A 16,222-nucleotide genomic window follows, 5' to 3' on the forward strand; every position below is an offset into this window, starting at 1 on the left:
GTATTCCACGACAAAACCAAATTCACACATTATCTCTCCACGAATCCAGCCCTTCAAAGGATAATAACAGAAAAAAACCAATACAAGGACAGGAACCACGCCCTAGAAACAACAAGAAGGTAATCCCTCAACAAACCTAAAAGAAGACAGCCACAAGAACAAAATGCCAACTTTAACATCAAAAATAACAGGAAACAACAATTACTTTTCCTTAATATCTCTTAATATCAATGGACTCAACTCCCCGATAAAAAGACATAGACTAGCAAACTGGCTACACAAACAAGACCCAACATTTTGCTGCTTACAGGAAACTCATCTCAGAGAAAAGGATAGACACTACCTCAGAATGAAAGGCTGGAAAACAATTTTCCAAGCAAATGGCATGAAGAAACAAGCTGGAGTAGCCATTCTAATATCTGATAAGATTGACTTCCAACCCAAAGTCATTAAAAAAGACAGGGAGGGACACTTCATACTCATCAAAGGTAAAATCCTCCAAGAGGAACTATCAATCCTGAATATCTATGCTCCAAATACAAAGGCAGCCACATTCATTAAAGAAACTTTAGTAAAGCTCAAAGCACACATTGCACCTCATACAATAATAGTGGGAGACTTCAACACACCACTTTCACCAATGGACAGATCATGGAAACAGAAACTAAACAGGGACACAGTGAAACTAACAGAAATTATGAATCAAATGGATCTGGCAGATATCTACAGAACATTCTATCCTAAAACAAAAGGATATACCTTCTTCTCTGCACCTCATGGTACCTTCTCCAAAATTGACCACATAATTGGTCACAAAACAGGCCTCAACAGATATAAAAATATTGAAATTGTCCCATGCATCCTATCAGATCACCATGGACTAAGGCTGATCTTCAATAACAAAATAAATAATAGAAAGCCAACCTTCACGTGGAAACTGAACAACACTCTTCTCAATGATACCTTGGTCAAGGAAGGAATAAAGAAAGAAATTAAGGACTTTTTAGAGTTCAATGAAAATGAAGCCACAACATACCCAAACTTATGGGACGCAATGAAAGCATTTTTAAGAGGAAAACTCATAGCTCTGAGTGCCTCCAAAAGGAAACTAGAGAGAGCACACATTAGCAGCTTGACAACACACCTAAAAGCACTAGAACAAAAGGAAGCAAATTCACCCAAGACGAGTAGACGGCAGGAAATAATCAAACTCAGGGGTGAAATCAACCAAGTGGAAACAAGAAAAACTATTCAAAGAATCAACCAATCAAGGAGCTGGTTCTTTGAGAAAATCAACAAGATAGATAAACCCTTAGCCAGACTCACTAGAGGGCACAGGGAAAGCATCCTAATTAACAAAATCAGAAATGAAAAAGGAGACATAACAACAGATCCTGAAGACATCCAAAACACCATCAGATCCTTCTACCAAAGGCTATACTCAACAAAACTGGAGAACCTGGATGAAATGGACAAGTTCCTAGACAGATACCAGGTACCAAAGCTGAATCAAGATCAGGTTAATGATCTAAACAGCCCTATATCCCCCAAAGAAATAGAAGCAGTCATTAATAGTCTCCCAACTAAAAAAAGCCCAGGACCAGATGGGTTTAGTGCAGAGTTCTATCAGACCTTCAAAGAAGATCTAATCCCAGTTCTTCACAAACTATTCCACAAAATAGAAACAGAAGGTACTCTACCCAACTCATTCTATGAAGCCACAATTACTCTGATACCTAAACCACAAAAAGACCCAACAAAGATAGAAAACTTCAGACCAATATCCCTTATGAATATTGATGCAAAAATCCTCAATAAAGTTCTTGCTAACCGAATCCAAGAACACATCAAAACAATCATCCATCCTGACCAAGTAGGTTTCATCCCAGGGATGCAGGGATGGTTCAATATACGGAAATCCATCAACGTAATCCAGTATATAAACAAACTCAAAGACAAAAACCACATGGTCATCTCCTTAGATGCGGAAAAAGCATTTGACAAGATCCAACACCCATTCATGATAAAAGTCTTGGAAAGATCAGGAATTCAAGGCCCATACCTAAACATGATAAAAGTAATCTACAGCAAACCAGTAGCCAACATCAAAGTAAATGGTGAGAAGCTTGAAGCAATCCCTCTAAAATCAGGGACTAGACAAGGCTGTCCACTTTCTCCATACCTATTCAACATTGTACTTGAAGTCCTAGCCAGAGCAATTCGACAACAAAAGGAGATCAAAGGGATACAAATTGGAAAAGATGAAGTCAAAATATCACTTTTTGCAGATGATATGATAGTATATATAAGTGACCCTAAAAATTCCACCAGAGAACTCCTAAGCCTGATAAACAGCTTCGGTGAAGTAGCTGGATATAAAATTAACTCAAACAAATCAATGGCCTTTCTCTACACAAAGAATAAACAGGCTGAGAAAGAAATTAGGGAAACAACACCCTTCTCAATAGTCACAAATAATATAAAATATCTTGGCGTGACTCTAACTAAGGAAGTGAAAGATCTGTATAATAAAAACTTCAAGTCTCTGAAGAAAGAAATTATAGAAGATCTCAGAAGATGGAAAGATCTCCCATGCTCATGGATTGGCAGGATCAACATTGTAAAAATGGCTATCTTGCCAAAAGCAATCTACAGATTCAATGCAATCCCCATCAAAATTCCAAATCAATTCTTCAACGAATTAGAAAGTGCAATCTGCAAATTCATCTGGAATAACAAAAAACCTAGGGTAGCAAAAACTCTTCTCAAGGATAAAAGAACCTCTGGTGGAATCACCATGCCGGACCTAAAGCTCTACTACAGAGCAATTGTGATAAAAACTGCATGGTACTGGTATAGTGACAGACAAATAGACCAATGGAATAGAATTGAAGACCCAGAAATGAATCCACACACCTATGGTCACTTGATCTTCGACAAGGGAGCTAAAAACATCCAGTGGAAGAAAGACAGCATTTTCAACAAATGGTGCTGGCACAACTGGTTGTTAACATGTAGAAGAATGCGAATCGATCCATTCCTATCTCCTTGTACTAAGGTCAAGTCTAAGTGGATCAAGGAACTTCACATAAAACCAGAGACACTGAAACTTATAGAGGAGAAAGTGGGGAAAAGCCTTGAAGATATGGGCACAGGGGAAAAATTCTTGAATCGAACAGTAATGGCTTGTGCTGTAAGATCGAGAATTGACAAGTGGGACCTCATGAAACTACAAAGCTTCTGCAAGGCTAAAGACACCATCAATAAGACAAAAAAACCACCAACAGATTGGGAAAGGATCTTCACCTATCCTAAATCAGATAAGGGACTAATATCCAATATATATAAAGAACTCAAGAAGGTGGACTCCAGAAAGTCAAATAACCCCATTAAAAAATGGGGCTCAGAACTGAAAAAAGAATTCTCACCTGAGGAATACCGAATGGCAGAGAAGCACCTGAAAAAATGTTCAACATCCTTAATCATCAGGGAAATGCAAATCAAAACAACCCTGAGATTCCACCTCACACCAGTCAGAATGGCTAAGATCAAAAATTCAGGTGACAGCAGATGCTGGCGAGGATGTGGAGAAAGTGGAACACTCCTCCATTGTTGGTGGGATTGCAAGCTTGTACAACCACTCTGGAAATCAGTCTGGCGGTTCCTCAGAAAATTGGACATAGTACTACCGGAGGATCCAGCAATACCTCTCCTGGGCATATATCCAGAAGATGTCCCATCCGGTAAAAAGGACACATGCTCCACTATGTTCATAGCAGCCCTATTTATAATAGCCAGAAGCTGGAAAGAACCCAGATGTCCCTCAACAGAGGAATGGATACAGAAATTATGGTACATTTACACAATGGAGTACTACTCAGCTATTAAAAAGAATGAATTTATGAAATTCCTAGCCAAATGGATGGACCTGGAGGGCATCATCTTGAGTGAAGTAACACAATCACAAAAGATCTCACACAATATGTATTCATTGATAAGTGGATATTAGCCCAAAACTTAGGATACCCAAGATATAAGATACAATTTGATAAACGCATGAAACTCAAGAAGAATGAAGACCAAAGTGTGGACATTGTGCACCTTCTTAGAATTGGGAACAAAACACCCAGGGAAGGAGTTACAGAGACAAAGTTCGTAGCTGTGATGAAAGGATGGACCATTTAGAGACTGCTGTATCCAGGGATCCGTCCCATAATCAGCTTCTAAACGCTGACACCATTGCATACACTAGTAAGATCTTGCTGACAGGACCCAAATATAGCTATCTCTTGTGAGACGATGCCGGGGCCTAGCAAACACAGGAGTGGATGTTCACAGTCAGCTATTGGATGTATCACAGGGCTCCCAATGGAGAAGCTAGAGAAAGTACCCAAGGAGCTAAAGGGATCTGCAACCCTATTGTTGGAACAACATGATGTACTAACCAGAACCCTGGAGCTCTTGTCTCTAGCTGCATATGTATCGAAAGATGGCCTAGTCGGCCATCAATGGAAAGAGAGGCCCATTGGACTTGCAAACTTTATATGCCCCAATATAGGGGAATGCCAGGGCCAAAAGAATGGGAATGGGTGGGTAGGGAAGTGGGGGGCGCTATGGGGGACTTTTGGGATAGTATTGGAAATGTAATTGAGGAAAATATGTAATAAAAATATTAAAAAAAAAAAAAGAAAAAAAAAAAAAGAAAATAATGAATTGGGGGCTTGCTTACAGTTTCAGAAGGAGTCCATGACCAGCATTGGGGGTGGGGTGGGCAATAGACAGACAGGCAAGCATGGCGCTGAAGCAGTAGCTGAGGTCTTCTATCTGGTTCACAAGCAGCCAGCCCAGAAAGCAAGGCTGAGCATGGAGGGGGCTTTTGAATCCTCAAAGCTGGCCCCCAGTGACAAAGACCTCCAACAAGGCCACACCTCCTAATCCTTCTCGAACAGTTTTAACAACTTGGGACCAAGCATTCAAATATATGAGCCTATGGGGGGCATGCTCATTCAAACCACCACACAACCCACCTTTTCAATACCTCCACCGTGGAGCTGCTCCTTCCCTAGGGCCAGTAAAGTCAAATTCAGGGGGAAAACGTTAGCTTAGAGCCCAGAGAAAAAGCAACACAGCAGCTGAACTGAAACATACAAGAGTTGTCTGGAGGGCAGAGACCTGGTGCTGTCATTGGGTAATTGAGTCAATTAATTATCTTTTTCATTTTTAAAACAGACCCCCACAAAGCTCTGGCTGTCGTCAGACTAAGACAGTGAAGGTGATCTTGAGCATCATGCCTGGCCTAGCCTAGGTTTTAATTCACATACATGAAGGATGAAGATAATACAGGAAGACAGTACAGGATTTTTTTTTATAAGCACTAGTGGCCCAGACCAATTTAAAAATTTATGTCTTAGAAAAATATAGTCTATACTAATATTTGTATAGCCCCCCCCCCCCCCGCCGTAGTCTCTGCAATCTCTGGCTCCTGGCCATTTTTTCAGAGCTCTTCAGCCGCCTCTTGGCTTCTAAGTGAAACAAAGGCTCATAGCTCCGGGATTCTGGGGGCTTACAGCATCAGGAATCAGTCTCTGGTTGCTATGGCTGCAACAGCAGCTGGATGTCTGGATCCAGAAGCCTGTGTTTTTATCAGGGCTTGGTCTTACCAGCTCAGCCTGCTGTATCTGTGATAAAGACTACGAGTAGGCAATAAAAGACCATCTGGGGGAAGCATTTATTTGGCTTGATGCTGCAACATAAGGGAACGTACACCAGAGATACCTCCTGCATTAAAGCTGACAAAACTGAGGAAGAAGCCTGGTACTACAGCTAGTAAAGGTACATGGCACATGTACGCTGGAATTATAATTTAGCCAATTACAGCCCTGCATATTCAAAGCTCCCTGTTCTACCAGGCACGAACTTTACATACAAAATAACTGCAAGAATTTTATTTATTTATTTATTTTTAGGAACCTGTTATAGACATCATATTATACCAATCATGGGGATTTTTTCCCCCTGAGTGCAGGGGGAAGTATTTTTGCCAGGAGGAGCAATGGAGTCTTTCAGATCACTGCAAGTTGCACGGAGAAGTTGTGATTAAAGAGCAGCAAGCACCCCCCCCTTCCAAGAAGCAGGAGTGATGACTCCCCTCAATTTACCTGTGGTTGCAGGGTCCCTTGCAGCTGCAGGGGGTTTCCTTAGAGGGACACAGCTGTACAAAGTAGATTGTCTGCCTTGAGTGTAGTCTGGCAGTTGTCAAAGGGCCTAGTTGACTGACAGCTCCCACTTCAAGGCAGATAGCTATAAGAGAAGGATGTGCCAGCCGTCATCCCAGGGAACTAATGGCCTACTCCCAGCAGGTTGCTCATCCACAGAAACAATAAGCAAACTTTAAAGGATCTTTATAATAAAGGCCAAAGAAATTAATAGTCTTTGTACCATTCAACAGTGTTTAAGCTGGGCATGGTGGCTCATGCCTGTAATAGCAACAGTTGGGAGGCTGTAATAGCAGCAGCAGGAAGATTACCACCAGGTCCAGGTAAGCCTGGGCTACATTGGGGTTCCAAACTAGCCTGGGATATAGTGTGAGACTCTGTCTCAAAACATCAATAACAACAAACAAACAAAACTAAACTAAAAATGATATCTAATTCCTAACCATGTGGCCTTAAGGCGAATTGGGCCCTTCTGATTATGCACAATGTAGAATTAACCACACCATGGGTTAAAAATATAAAAGACTGTGCCCTAAGCCCCTAGGTAAACCAGAATCCCCTATATTCCTACCTGCATTCCGAGATGGAGAGAGAGAGAGAGAGAGAGAGAGAGAGAGAGAGAGAGAGAGAGAGAGAGAGAGAGAGAGAACAGCAGAATGGTAGGCTGCTCTTGAACTCCCTTTCTAGTTAAAGCTGGCCCTGAATTCCTGATTCTCTCATCCACCCCTCCTAAGTGCAATGATTACAGGCATGAGCCACCAATGGTGGCATCAAAACAGTTTATTAAACAGACTGGCCTTGGATTACTGACCCATTCACCTCAACCTTCCAAGAAGCTGGATTACAGATGTACACCACCCAGCACAACACCCCAATAGCCAGCTAAGGAGCTTAATATCTCCCCGCTTTTACTGTTTTACCTGATTTGGGTCCCACTTTGCCATACATACACATCTGGCCTCGAGGCACAATTTTGGGCCAAGAGAGAACACAAAAGCAGAAGGGAAGAGTGGAGGGAAAGAGTCACAATCGCAGGGGTACAATGCAGTTTAGCTCCCTAAACTCGCCCAGCACCACTGGCTACCCGAGCCTGTTGCATACCCTCCTCCCCACTTCCGCCCCCCTTTTTCCCTCCCTGCTCCCCCTCCCACCCGAACCCTTGGGCTTTGGGCCGCTAGAAGCCGCCCCCGCACTCCACTGATTGGCTCCGCCGGCCCGCTCGTCACACTCTTTTGTGTCAGTAGGCTGCTGATAAAAGCTTTGCAGCTGCCTTGGGAACTGCGCTATTCGAATCCGGTTACCTGTGGGTAAGTAGCTGGGTGAAGCAGCTCTTTCTGGTAGCTTCCGATCGCCTAGCGGCTCCGGAGGTGCCAGCACTTTTCTCTTGCAGGGCCACGGGACTCACAGGCAGGATCCATAGCTGAAGACACCGTAGCAGCAGCCTCTGGCTACCAGAGAATCACAGGTTTTAAAACCGGGGGGGGGGGGGGGGGGGAGGATGGGTGATTCCTTGGTGTGGAGAGGGAAAGGGGCAGGGGGAGGGGGCAGAGAAGCCCGCGGGTATAGGCCGCTCCTGCCTTGGAGAATCTGCAATTGCGACGCTGGGGGAGGTAAGGTGCTAATGCATGACCTCACTGGGAGTCACCTGGAAGATGCCACTTGGTAAGATTTGCCTGGCCAGGGAAGGGGTAGGGGAAGAGGCCAACTGGAGGATGACGGAGAAGGAATTTTGTTTGCCTTAAACCCCCTATGTATCTCCTCTAATTTCTCTGGGTACTGTGGGGGTGGGTGTGTCCAACTCTTATTCTGTTTTACAGTAGCAGCCCATCAAAGCGGAATCTGAACTTGAATTCGGTGCAGCTGGTTGAAGAGCTGGGTAGGCTAATGGTATCTGGGGATACAATATGTGGGTTTTTTTTGGGGGGGTAGGGGATCGTTTTGTATTGTATTCAGAAGGTGGGAGAGGGAATTTTCTACCTAATGACAGCAGAAATGGGCGGGAGAAAGAGGGAGGGGGGAGGGAGGAACAGGAGGAGGATGACGACGGAGTATTTTTCTGACCTTTCTTTTGCCTCCTCCAAAGTGGCGCAGTCTTGAGCATCAGGATCTGAGACCCCCCAGTCGATCGAGGTCCATCAACTGGACCCTGGAGGCAGGCTTTCTCACGGGAGGGAGGACACAGGTTGCAGAAGCTGGAAATACTCCAGTTTCCCAGCTAATGTAAGAATCACGGAGAGGGGTGGTGGTATGGGGGTGGGGTGGGGGGAAGTGGGTGGTCCAGGGAGCTTTGAGAGGGGCTTGCAGTTAAGACCAGAGATCATGAAGTTAATGACGTCTCTTTTTAACCCCTGCGAATTTGTGACCATTGTGCAGTTCCACAAGTAAAATCCAGAATGGAAGCAACAGTTGCCCTCCCTCTCACAGGACTGGCGGGAGGGTACAGATGACGTGGCTATAAAAAAACACTGTTAGTATTGAGACATCAGCTAGCTCCAGGAGGCTGCAGCTGCTCTCCTAGCCCATATTTTAGGACAGTGGACAAATATATGGGGTATTGAGGCACAGTAATTACAACTAGAGACTGTTCCCTTATTAAATTCTCCTCTCCCTTTTGCTTTTCTGCAGCCCCCTACTGAGATTGGAGACTGCTGCACTGCTGAAGATAAAGCGTTTTTGTTTTGTTTCTAAAACGCCTTGAACTTCGTGTCTTAAGATATCCTATCACTGCTGTCAGACATGGCTAGCATCCTTTCACGTTTGGGTAGCAGCCGGGGGCAGAACTCACCCCTGCCACCATGGGCTCATTCCATGCTGAGATCCCTGGGGAGGAGTCTTGGCCCTTTAATGGCTAGCATGGCAGAGAGAAACATGAGGTTGTTCTCTGGGAGGGCAGAGCCAGCCCAGGGGGAAGAAACCTTTGAAAACTGGCTGAGCCAAGTAACTGGGGTGCTGCCTGATTGGCATATGCCTGAGGAGGAAAAGGTCAGACGCCTAATGAGAACCCTTAGAGGCCCTGCCCGGGAGGTCATGCGTTTGCTCCAAGCTGCCAATCCTGGCCTAGATGTAGAGGATTTTTTGCGGGCAATGAAACTGGTCTTTGGGGAGTCTGAGAGCAGTGTGACAGCCCATAGTAAATTTGTTAACACTGTTCAGGAACATGGAGAGAAACCATCCCTGTATGTGATCCGTTTAGAGGTGCAGCTGCAGAATGCTATCCAGGCAGGGGTGTTTGCTGAGAGAGAGGCAAACCAGGCTCGCCTGCATCAGCTCCTGGTAGGAGCTGAGATGAGTACAGACCTTCGATTCAGGCTTAAGAATCTTCTCCGGGTATATGCAAATGAGCCAGAGCGCCTTCCCAATTTCCTAGAGTTAATCAGGATGATAAGGGAGGAAGAGGAATGGGAGGAGACTTTTATTAATCCAAAGCGGCCCAGAAGAGCCGAGTCAGTGATGGAGAGGGCACTCAGCCCTATGGCATTTCAGAGCTCCCCACCAATAATGATCAGCAGTATCGACTGCAATGTGATCGAGATAGATGACTCTCCTGATGATTCAGATGAGGATGTGATCTTGGTGGAGCCTGAGGACCCACCACTGCCATCCTCAAGTGCCTCTTCCTTCCTAGGCAGAGCTGTATCTGAGGACCAAGTGCTGGTCATTGAGTCCCCTAACATTTTTGAAATCCAGGCTCCTTCCACTAGCAGTGGTGCTGGGAGAAAGAACAATCGGGGTTTTGGGGAGCTGCGTAGAGCCAGGAAGCGCAAACATACGATCCATTGTTCCCACTGTGGTGAGGAGGGCCACTCAAAAGAAACCTGTGACAATGAGAGTGACAAGGGCCAGGTTTTTGAGAATCTGATCATCACCCTGCAGGAGCTGACACATGCAGAGGAGAGGGCAAGGGGGGCCCCTGGTGAACCCATTGGCCTCTCTGAACCACAGTAAGATGCGACTCCCCAGCCTTAAATTAACCCTTACCTGTATTAAATGTTTAACGGTGGAAAAGTTGTGGGGACAGACTTCTAATTGCATGAACAAATCCACAAAGTGGCTTTCTTTGGGGGTGGAGAAAGGGTCCCGAATACCAGTACAGTAAAGAGAGGAGGCCTGACCTATGATCGTGTTCCCATTCCCCACTGCTTAACAGTCTATTTTCTGTGTGAACCTCTCTCCTTGGTGGCTTTATTCTCTTTGTGAAAGTGGTATTGTTCATTGTTCAATCTTCAAGTTAGAAAATTATTAAAAAGTACAACTTACCCAGACCTCTCTACCTTGTGAAACAATTGTCAGCCCTTTGGTGCCTATCCTTCTAAATATTTCTCTATATCTGTGTTCCTAGATTAGAAATATGTATAGACAAAAGTGATCAAATAGAAGTGTTGTTCTATATGCTGTATTTTTTCACCAAAACGTATGTTGTGGCCTTCTTTGTCAATAAATATATACATATATGTCAGCATCTACTTTAATGTCTCTGTGGTATTATTTTAGGAAGCAAAGGAAGAAGAAAAATACAGTGAGAAGGTATAAAGGGGTGAAAGTACCCTCGGAAGTGTTTTGTTTTAAACAAACTTTTGATTTGCAGATAAGAAAAAGGCCAGGCCTGGTGGCCTAGGATTTATTCCTACCTACAGGCAGGAGGATCTTGAGTTCAAGGCCTGTTTGAGCAGCTAGACTGGGAAAGTTATTTAGCTATTCCTTAACATTAAAATAAAGTATTGGGGATATAGCTCAATGATAGAGCACTTGTTTAGTATGCACAAAGCTCTGGACTCACCGCCCCGCCCCCCAACACACACATGCACACACAAAGAAAAAGAAAGAAAGAGCACTTGTTTAGCATGAATAAAGCTCTAGGTTCAATCCCCAACACACACACACACACACACACACACACACACACACACACACACACACAGAACTTCCACAAACATAGCCACTCATGCACAGTAGCTACACATACACACACAGACACACATACCTCATGCATGTGCGGGCATGAGCACACATACACACACAGAGTACTTCCACAAACATAGCCACACACACAGAAGCTCCTCACATACACACATGCACACAGGGACACATACCTCTTGCATGTACACACACACATACACACATGGAGAGAATGAAACAGCATTTCTTTAACAAGAATAAAGCTCTAGGCTTAATCCCCTCTTGTGCATGGCACACACACACACACACACACACACACACACACACACACGGAGAGAGATACAGAGCATTTCTTTAACAAGCATAAAGCTCTAGGCTTAATCTCCCCCTCCTTCCTGGAACACACACACAAGAAAAAAAAGATATAGGCTGAATAAATCTCCCAAAGCAAAGGATACCTTCGCCACAGCTGAGTGGTTCTCTGCCCCCACAGAGTCAAATTATGGCCTATACTTATTGAAAAATCTTCATTGCTTTCTTTAATATTCCAGAGCAGTGTACTGGGCGGCGGCAGCAGCGGGGGATGGGAGGGCAGTCCAGTGCTGAGCTGAGGTAGTAGCCTAACATGGGAATTCCAGTGATTCAATTTGTGCTCACGTTGGCAAGGGCATTTCATCCTTTGGGTAGCATTTTAAAATTTCTGCTGTTGTTGCCGGGCATCCTGGTCTCTTCTGTGGTCTGATACTACCCTCTGCTGCGTTCTGGATTACAGAAAAAAAAAAAAAGATAGCAGTTGCTCTTAGCATCAGCAGGCTCTGCTGCTGACGGTGGCCTAATACTTAGTCTGTAAAATATAGGACATAGGAGCCCAAGGACCCCAAATCCCAATTCAAAGTAAGATCACTTCCAATCTGATCCATTCACACACAGGCAATGGGTGACAACCTACCTGTCAGGGAAAGGCAGGGTGGAGAGGGCAAAATGAACTCATGCTTGTGAGTCCCTGCAAGAGTTTGTCATCTAGGAAATAGGGGCTCCACAGAACTGAGAGGATTAGAGCGTGCAGCAGTAGGAGAAGTAGGTGAGAAGAATGGAGCTCTAGAGGTCAGGGGACAGAAGGAGTGTCCAGGAAGACTCTCATGGAGATAAAGAGGAACAGAAATCCTGGTAGGAATCGAAAACATACGGTTTCGTGCAGAAATCTAGCCAGACGGCCTTTGCTTAATCAAGAGTGGCCTAGATTTGGCTCTGAGGCAGGTATTAGGATTGTCATCTTACAGGCACTTTTGGTGCACTTGAAAGAGACAAGAGGTCCAGGCCAAGACCTGGAGGAGGCAGCAGACAGCAAGGGCTACAAGAAGTTTTGTTCAGAACCCACCTTAAAGTATTTCCTTTTCTCTGTAGCCCTTCCTAGTTTCTGACTCTTGCTCAGTCCCCTGGAGCCACACTCCTCCGCATTCTTAAAAAACAAACAAACAAACAAACAAACAAAAAGCCTTGGCCTCTGAACACTGATGGCCAAAGGGAAACTGCTTCTGAGCCTTTAGCTTAGAATTCAGACCTGAACAAAGAAAGATTTGCTGCTGCCAGCCTTGGTATCCCTCCAGCACATCAGTGAATCCCCAGTAGCCACTACACTCTCTTCAGCGAGAGGTGACCTTTTGCACTCCTGAAAGGAAGCTTCTTTGGCTTCTCCGACTCCTTCAGATAGAGGAGCTTCCAACAGCCTCCAGTTCAGACAGAGGAGCTCCCAACAGCCTCCAGTTCAGACAGAGGAGCTCCCAACAGCCTCCAGTTCAGATAGAGGAGCTCCCAACAGCCTCCAGTTTGCCCAAGGTTTCACTTCATTTCCACCTGCCCCCTCTGGATGTTTGCTGCATTAATTACTTTCCTCAACAATGGGACAAGATCCTTCACCAAAGGAAGGGTTGGTTTTGGCTCACTTTTTGACAGTGCTATTCATCCTGGAAGAGAAGGCAAGGCATGAAGCTGTTTCACCTGCAGGCTGGAGAGGTGGGGAGAAACAGAGGCAGGCACACACACACACACACACACACACACACACACACACACACACACAGAGAGAGAGAGAGAGAGAGAGACAGAGACAGAGACAGACAGAGAGACAGAGAAAGAATACAGTGATACAAACAGACACACACACACATGGGGGAAGGGCGAGAAGGCTGATGCTCTTCTTGTTTTTTCCTTTTTAATTCAGTTTGGGGATGTCAGCCCATGGGATGGATGGCTGACCCACATGCTGAATGGCTCTTCCTTCTGCAGTTGAACTTTTCTGAAAATGCAATCACAGATATCCCCAGAGAGGAGCTTCCGTGGTGGTTCTAAATCCAGTCAAGTTGGCAATGAAGATTAAAGCATCACATCACCCCTTGCTGAGTATCTGTCCCCAGTGTCTAGCACTGGTTTGTTTTAAAGTTCCATGTTCCATATCAACTTCGTTCAAATTCACTCTTCAAATACTTGTTAAATGATTTTCCCAAAGACATAGATTATGATGCCAACAGTATTTGCTGGCCCCACAGAAAGGAAAAGAAAGAAATCATAGCTGTTCATGGCCCTTTCACTACCACCCCCAGCCTCTGTGCTACACACTAAAAATTGTTTAATTTTTTATTTCACTAACCTGATCTCTGTCTCTGTCTGTCTCTCCCTCTCCCTCTCCCTCTGTCTCTCCCTCTGTCTCTCCCTCTGTCTCTCCCTCTGTCTCTCCCTCTGTCTCTCCCTCTCCTTCTCCTTCTCCCTCGTGAGACACCAGCCGTTTCTTTGTGTAGGAAAAGTACATTTTTCTCAGATTGGATACCTAGGTACTCAGATCAGACCACTGAGACCAGGAAATGGAGGAGGAAGGTGATTACATTTCGGCTGTGATACCCTTCCTTTTAAGCTATGGGCTTATTTTCTTCCTTCTGCCTCTACCCTCACTAGTCACTATGGGCTGAAAATGGCTTTTTGTCTTGTCAGAAGCATCTGGCCTTTGAGTGGCCTTTTATATTGTTTCCCTCCTTCCTGGAATCTTTTCTCTCTGTTTCCATGACACCCTTCCTTCATGGCTCCCTCCTCTCCTGGCCGTTTTGGTACCCTATTCTCTGTTTCTATGGTTTCTTCTTCCTCTCCCTGGCCTCTGTATAATTATAATAAAACCAGAACAAATATTATGCCTGAGATTTCTTTAGAGTTGTTTGCCATGGCAAATTAGTATGAAGTCCTTTTAAATACATCAGTTCCTTTAACCCTCATACCAATCTTACAAAATAGGCAAGACCATGATCTCATTTCTCTAAAGAGGAGACAGGCTGAATGTCTGAGAAACACACATGGAATTGTGGGGACTGTAAGCTAGACAGCTAGAACACTTCTAGGGCAGTGGTTCTCAACCTGTGTGGAGACCCTTCTGGAGGTGTCAAACAACCTTTTCACAGGGGTCACTTAAGACCATCTGAAAACACAGATATTTACATTATGGTTCATAACAGTGGCAAAATTACAGATATGATACAGCAACAAAAACAATTTTATGCTTGGGGGTCAGCACAACATGAGGAACTGTCACAGCATTAGGAAGGTTGAGGACCACTGCTTTATGCTGTCTGACTTCAAAGCCTCCATCTCTTCCCTGACTCATGAGTTTGTAGCACCCTGGCATGCAGTGTGTCTTCACCTACAAGGAAATGAAGGCTTGCGAGTCTGTAAGGCCTGCTGTTAGTAGATGTGCTTTGAATATGAAACTAACACAGGAGGACTCACCCATTCTAGGCTCTGGAAACATGGCAGCTGCTGGGTTAGAATGTGTTCCTTAATCTGCTACAGACGAAGGACAGAAGAAATAAAATGTTGTCCCTGTGATGCACTCAGTGCTTACATGGGTGTTCATTTGAGGATGTAACAGTCAGACTCCTTGAACTATACTGAGCCTGGCTACTGGCAGACATAATGGTGTGTTCAAGCTTGCCTAGGGGCTTGCTGATGATACATGAGACTATTTATCAAACGCTACTGTGGCTTCCATGGGCCAGATCAACACTACCCCTACTCCATGCATGGCAGGGGGTGTGGTTTGTGCATTGTGTGTGTTGGGGGAACATTTCCTTTTCTTACAAGTTAAAGGCTTCCCCCCACCCCTCGCCTTTTAGACTGTGTAAAACCAGCTAAGTCATGATCCTCAGCAACAGTGACAGAGAGGGGAGGGGGAAACAGACCTTAGAGTGACACAGAACATCCCCAGTATATGGCAGGGAGGAGGCATGATTGATGTCTGAGGAGTCCTTATCCAATTAAGTACGGATTGCCAAACCAGAGATCCCAAGTACAATATAAGGAGGTGTAGAATCCTAGCTATCCTGAAGCTAAAATATTTTGCAGGCATCCATGGCTGGATAAAATGCAAAAAGTGTCCTTCTCCTTTAGGCCTTAACTAAAGAAGCATCAAGGATTACAAGACAGCAGGAAAGCAGTCATTTACACACAGTGAGAGTTACGTCAGTGCTTGAATTTATAAGCACATGCCTTCACTCCTCCTGAGAACAATGATGTCCTGATTGTAGGTTAAGGTATGCTAGGGATTTATAGTATGCAAATTGCTCTCATTTCCTGTTCTTTTTATTTTAATCACTTTTGGTAGAACAAATGAAGTATACCTTGTATGTCATCAAAAAGGGTAGAATAGAGAATACAGGGCTGAGTCTTGAGGCCTCATCTTGAAAGGATATGTGTATCACTGCTGCCCCCTGACAACTTGGTATGGTTCATCCCACAACTGTGCTGTTAGATATCTACTCAAGTTCTACTTTATAAATCAACAACATCAAGAGTTGGTGGATTATAGTCATTCATTGAACATCACACAGCCAGTATGGGCTACAGCTGGAACTGAATTTCAGATCTGCCTCTACTGAGTCAAAAGTTGTTATAGGGCTGGAAAGATGGCTCAGTGGTTAACAGTATTGGCTTCTCTTCCACAGCATTCAGGTTCAATTCCCAACACCCACATGGCAGCTCACAGTCATCTGTAACTCCAGTTTCAGGGGTTGCCAGATACATAAAAGCTCCACAGACATACTTTCAGGCAAGACACCCATACACATTCTTAA

At 44.6% G+C, this 16,222-nt stretch overlaps 1 protein-coding gene across 4 annotated transcripts; it reads left to right on the forward strand.

Moving 5' to 3' along the window:
• Nucleotides 1-7,453: 7,453 nt before the first annotated feature.
• Zcchc12 (zinc finger CCHC-type containing 12) lies at nucleotides 7,454-10,672 on the forward strand. Of its 4 annotated transcripts, none has more exons than XM_029472976.2 (5): nucleotides 7,454-7,522; nucleotides 7,606-7,680; nucleotides 8,033-8,091; nucleotides 8,299-8,435; nucleotides 8,841-10,672. In XM_029472976.2, exon 5 carries the CDS (start codon nucleotides 8,952-8,954, stop codon nucleotides 10,158-10,160), a length of 1,209 nt encoding a protein of 402 aa, XP_029328836.1. In that variant the 5' UTR covers nucleotides 7,454-7,522; nucleotides 7,606-7,680; nucleotides 8,033-8,091; nucleotides 8,299-8,435; nucleotides 8,841-8,951; the 3' UTR covers nucleotides 10,161-10,672. The 4 variants fall into 4 exon arrangements, with proteins under 4 accessions (XP_029328836.1, XP_085694300.1, XP_029328837.1 ...); XM_085838174.1 differs by having other exon boundaries at nucleotides 8,307-8,435; XM_029472977.2 differs by having other exon boundaries at nucleotides 8,036-8,091.
• The last annotated feature ends 5,550 nt before the right edge of the window (nucleotides 10,673-16,222 follow it).

Source organism: Mus caroli, unplaced genomic scaffold (assembly GCF_978045245.1).
Source record: "Mus caroli unplaced genomic scaffold, Mus_caroli_1 scaffold_5, whole genome shotgun sequence".
NCBI lineage: Eukaryota > Metazoa > Chordata > Mammalia > Rodentia > Muridae > Mus > Mus caroli.

Bases quoted from the DNA above. Each gene is read 5' to 3' on its own strand.
- Zcchc12 (XM_029472976.2), top strand. From the start codon at position 8,952: ATGGCTAGCATCCTTTCACGTTTGGGTAGCAGCCGGGGGCAGAACTCA.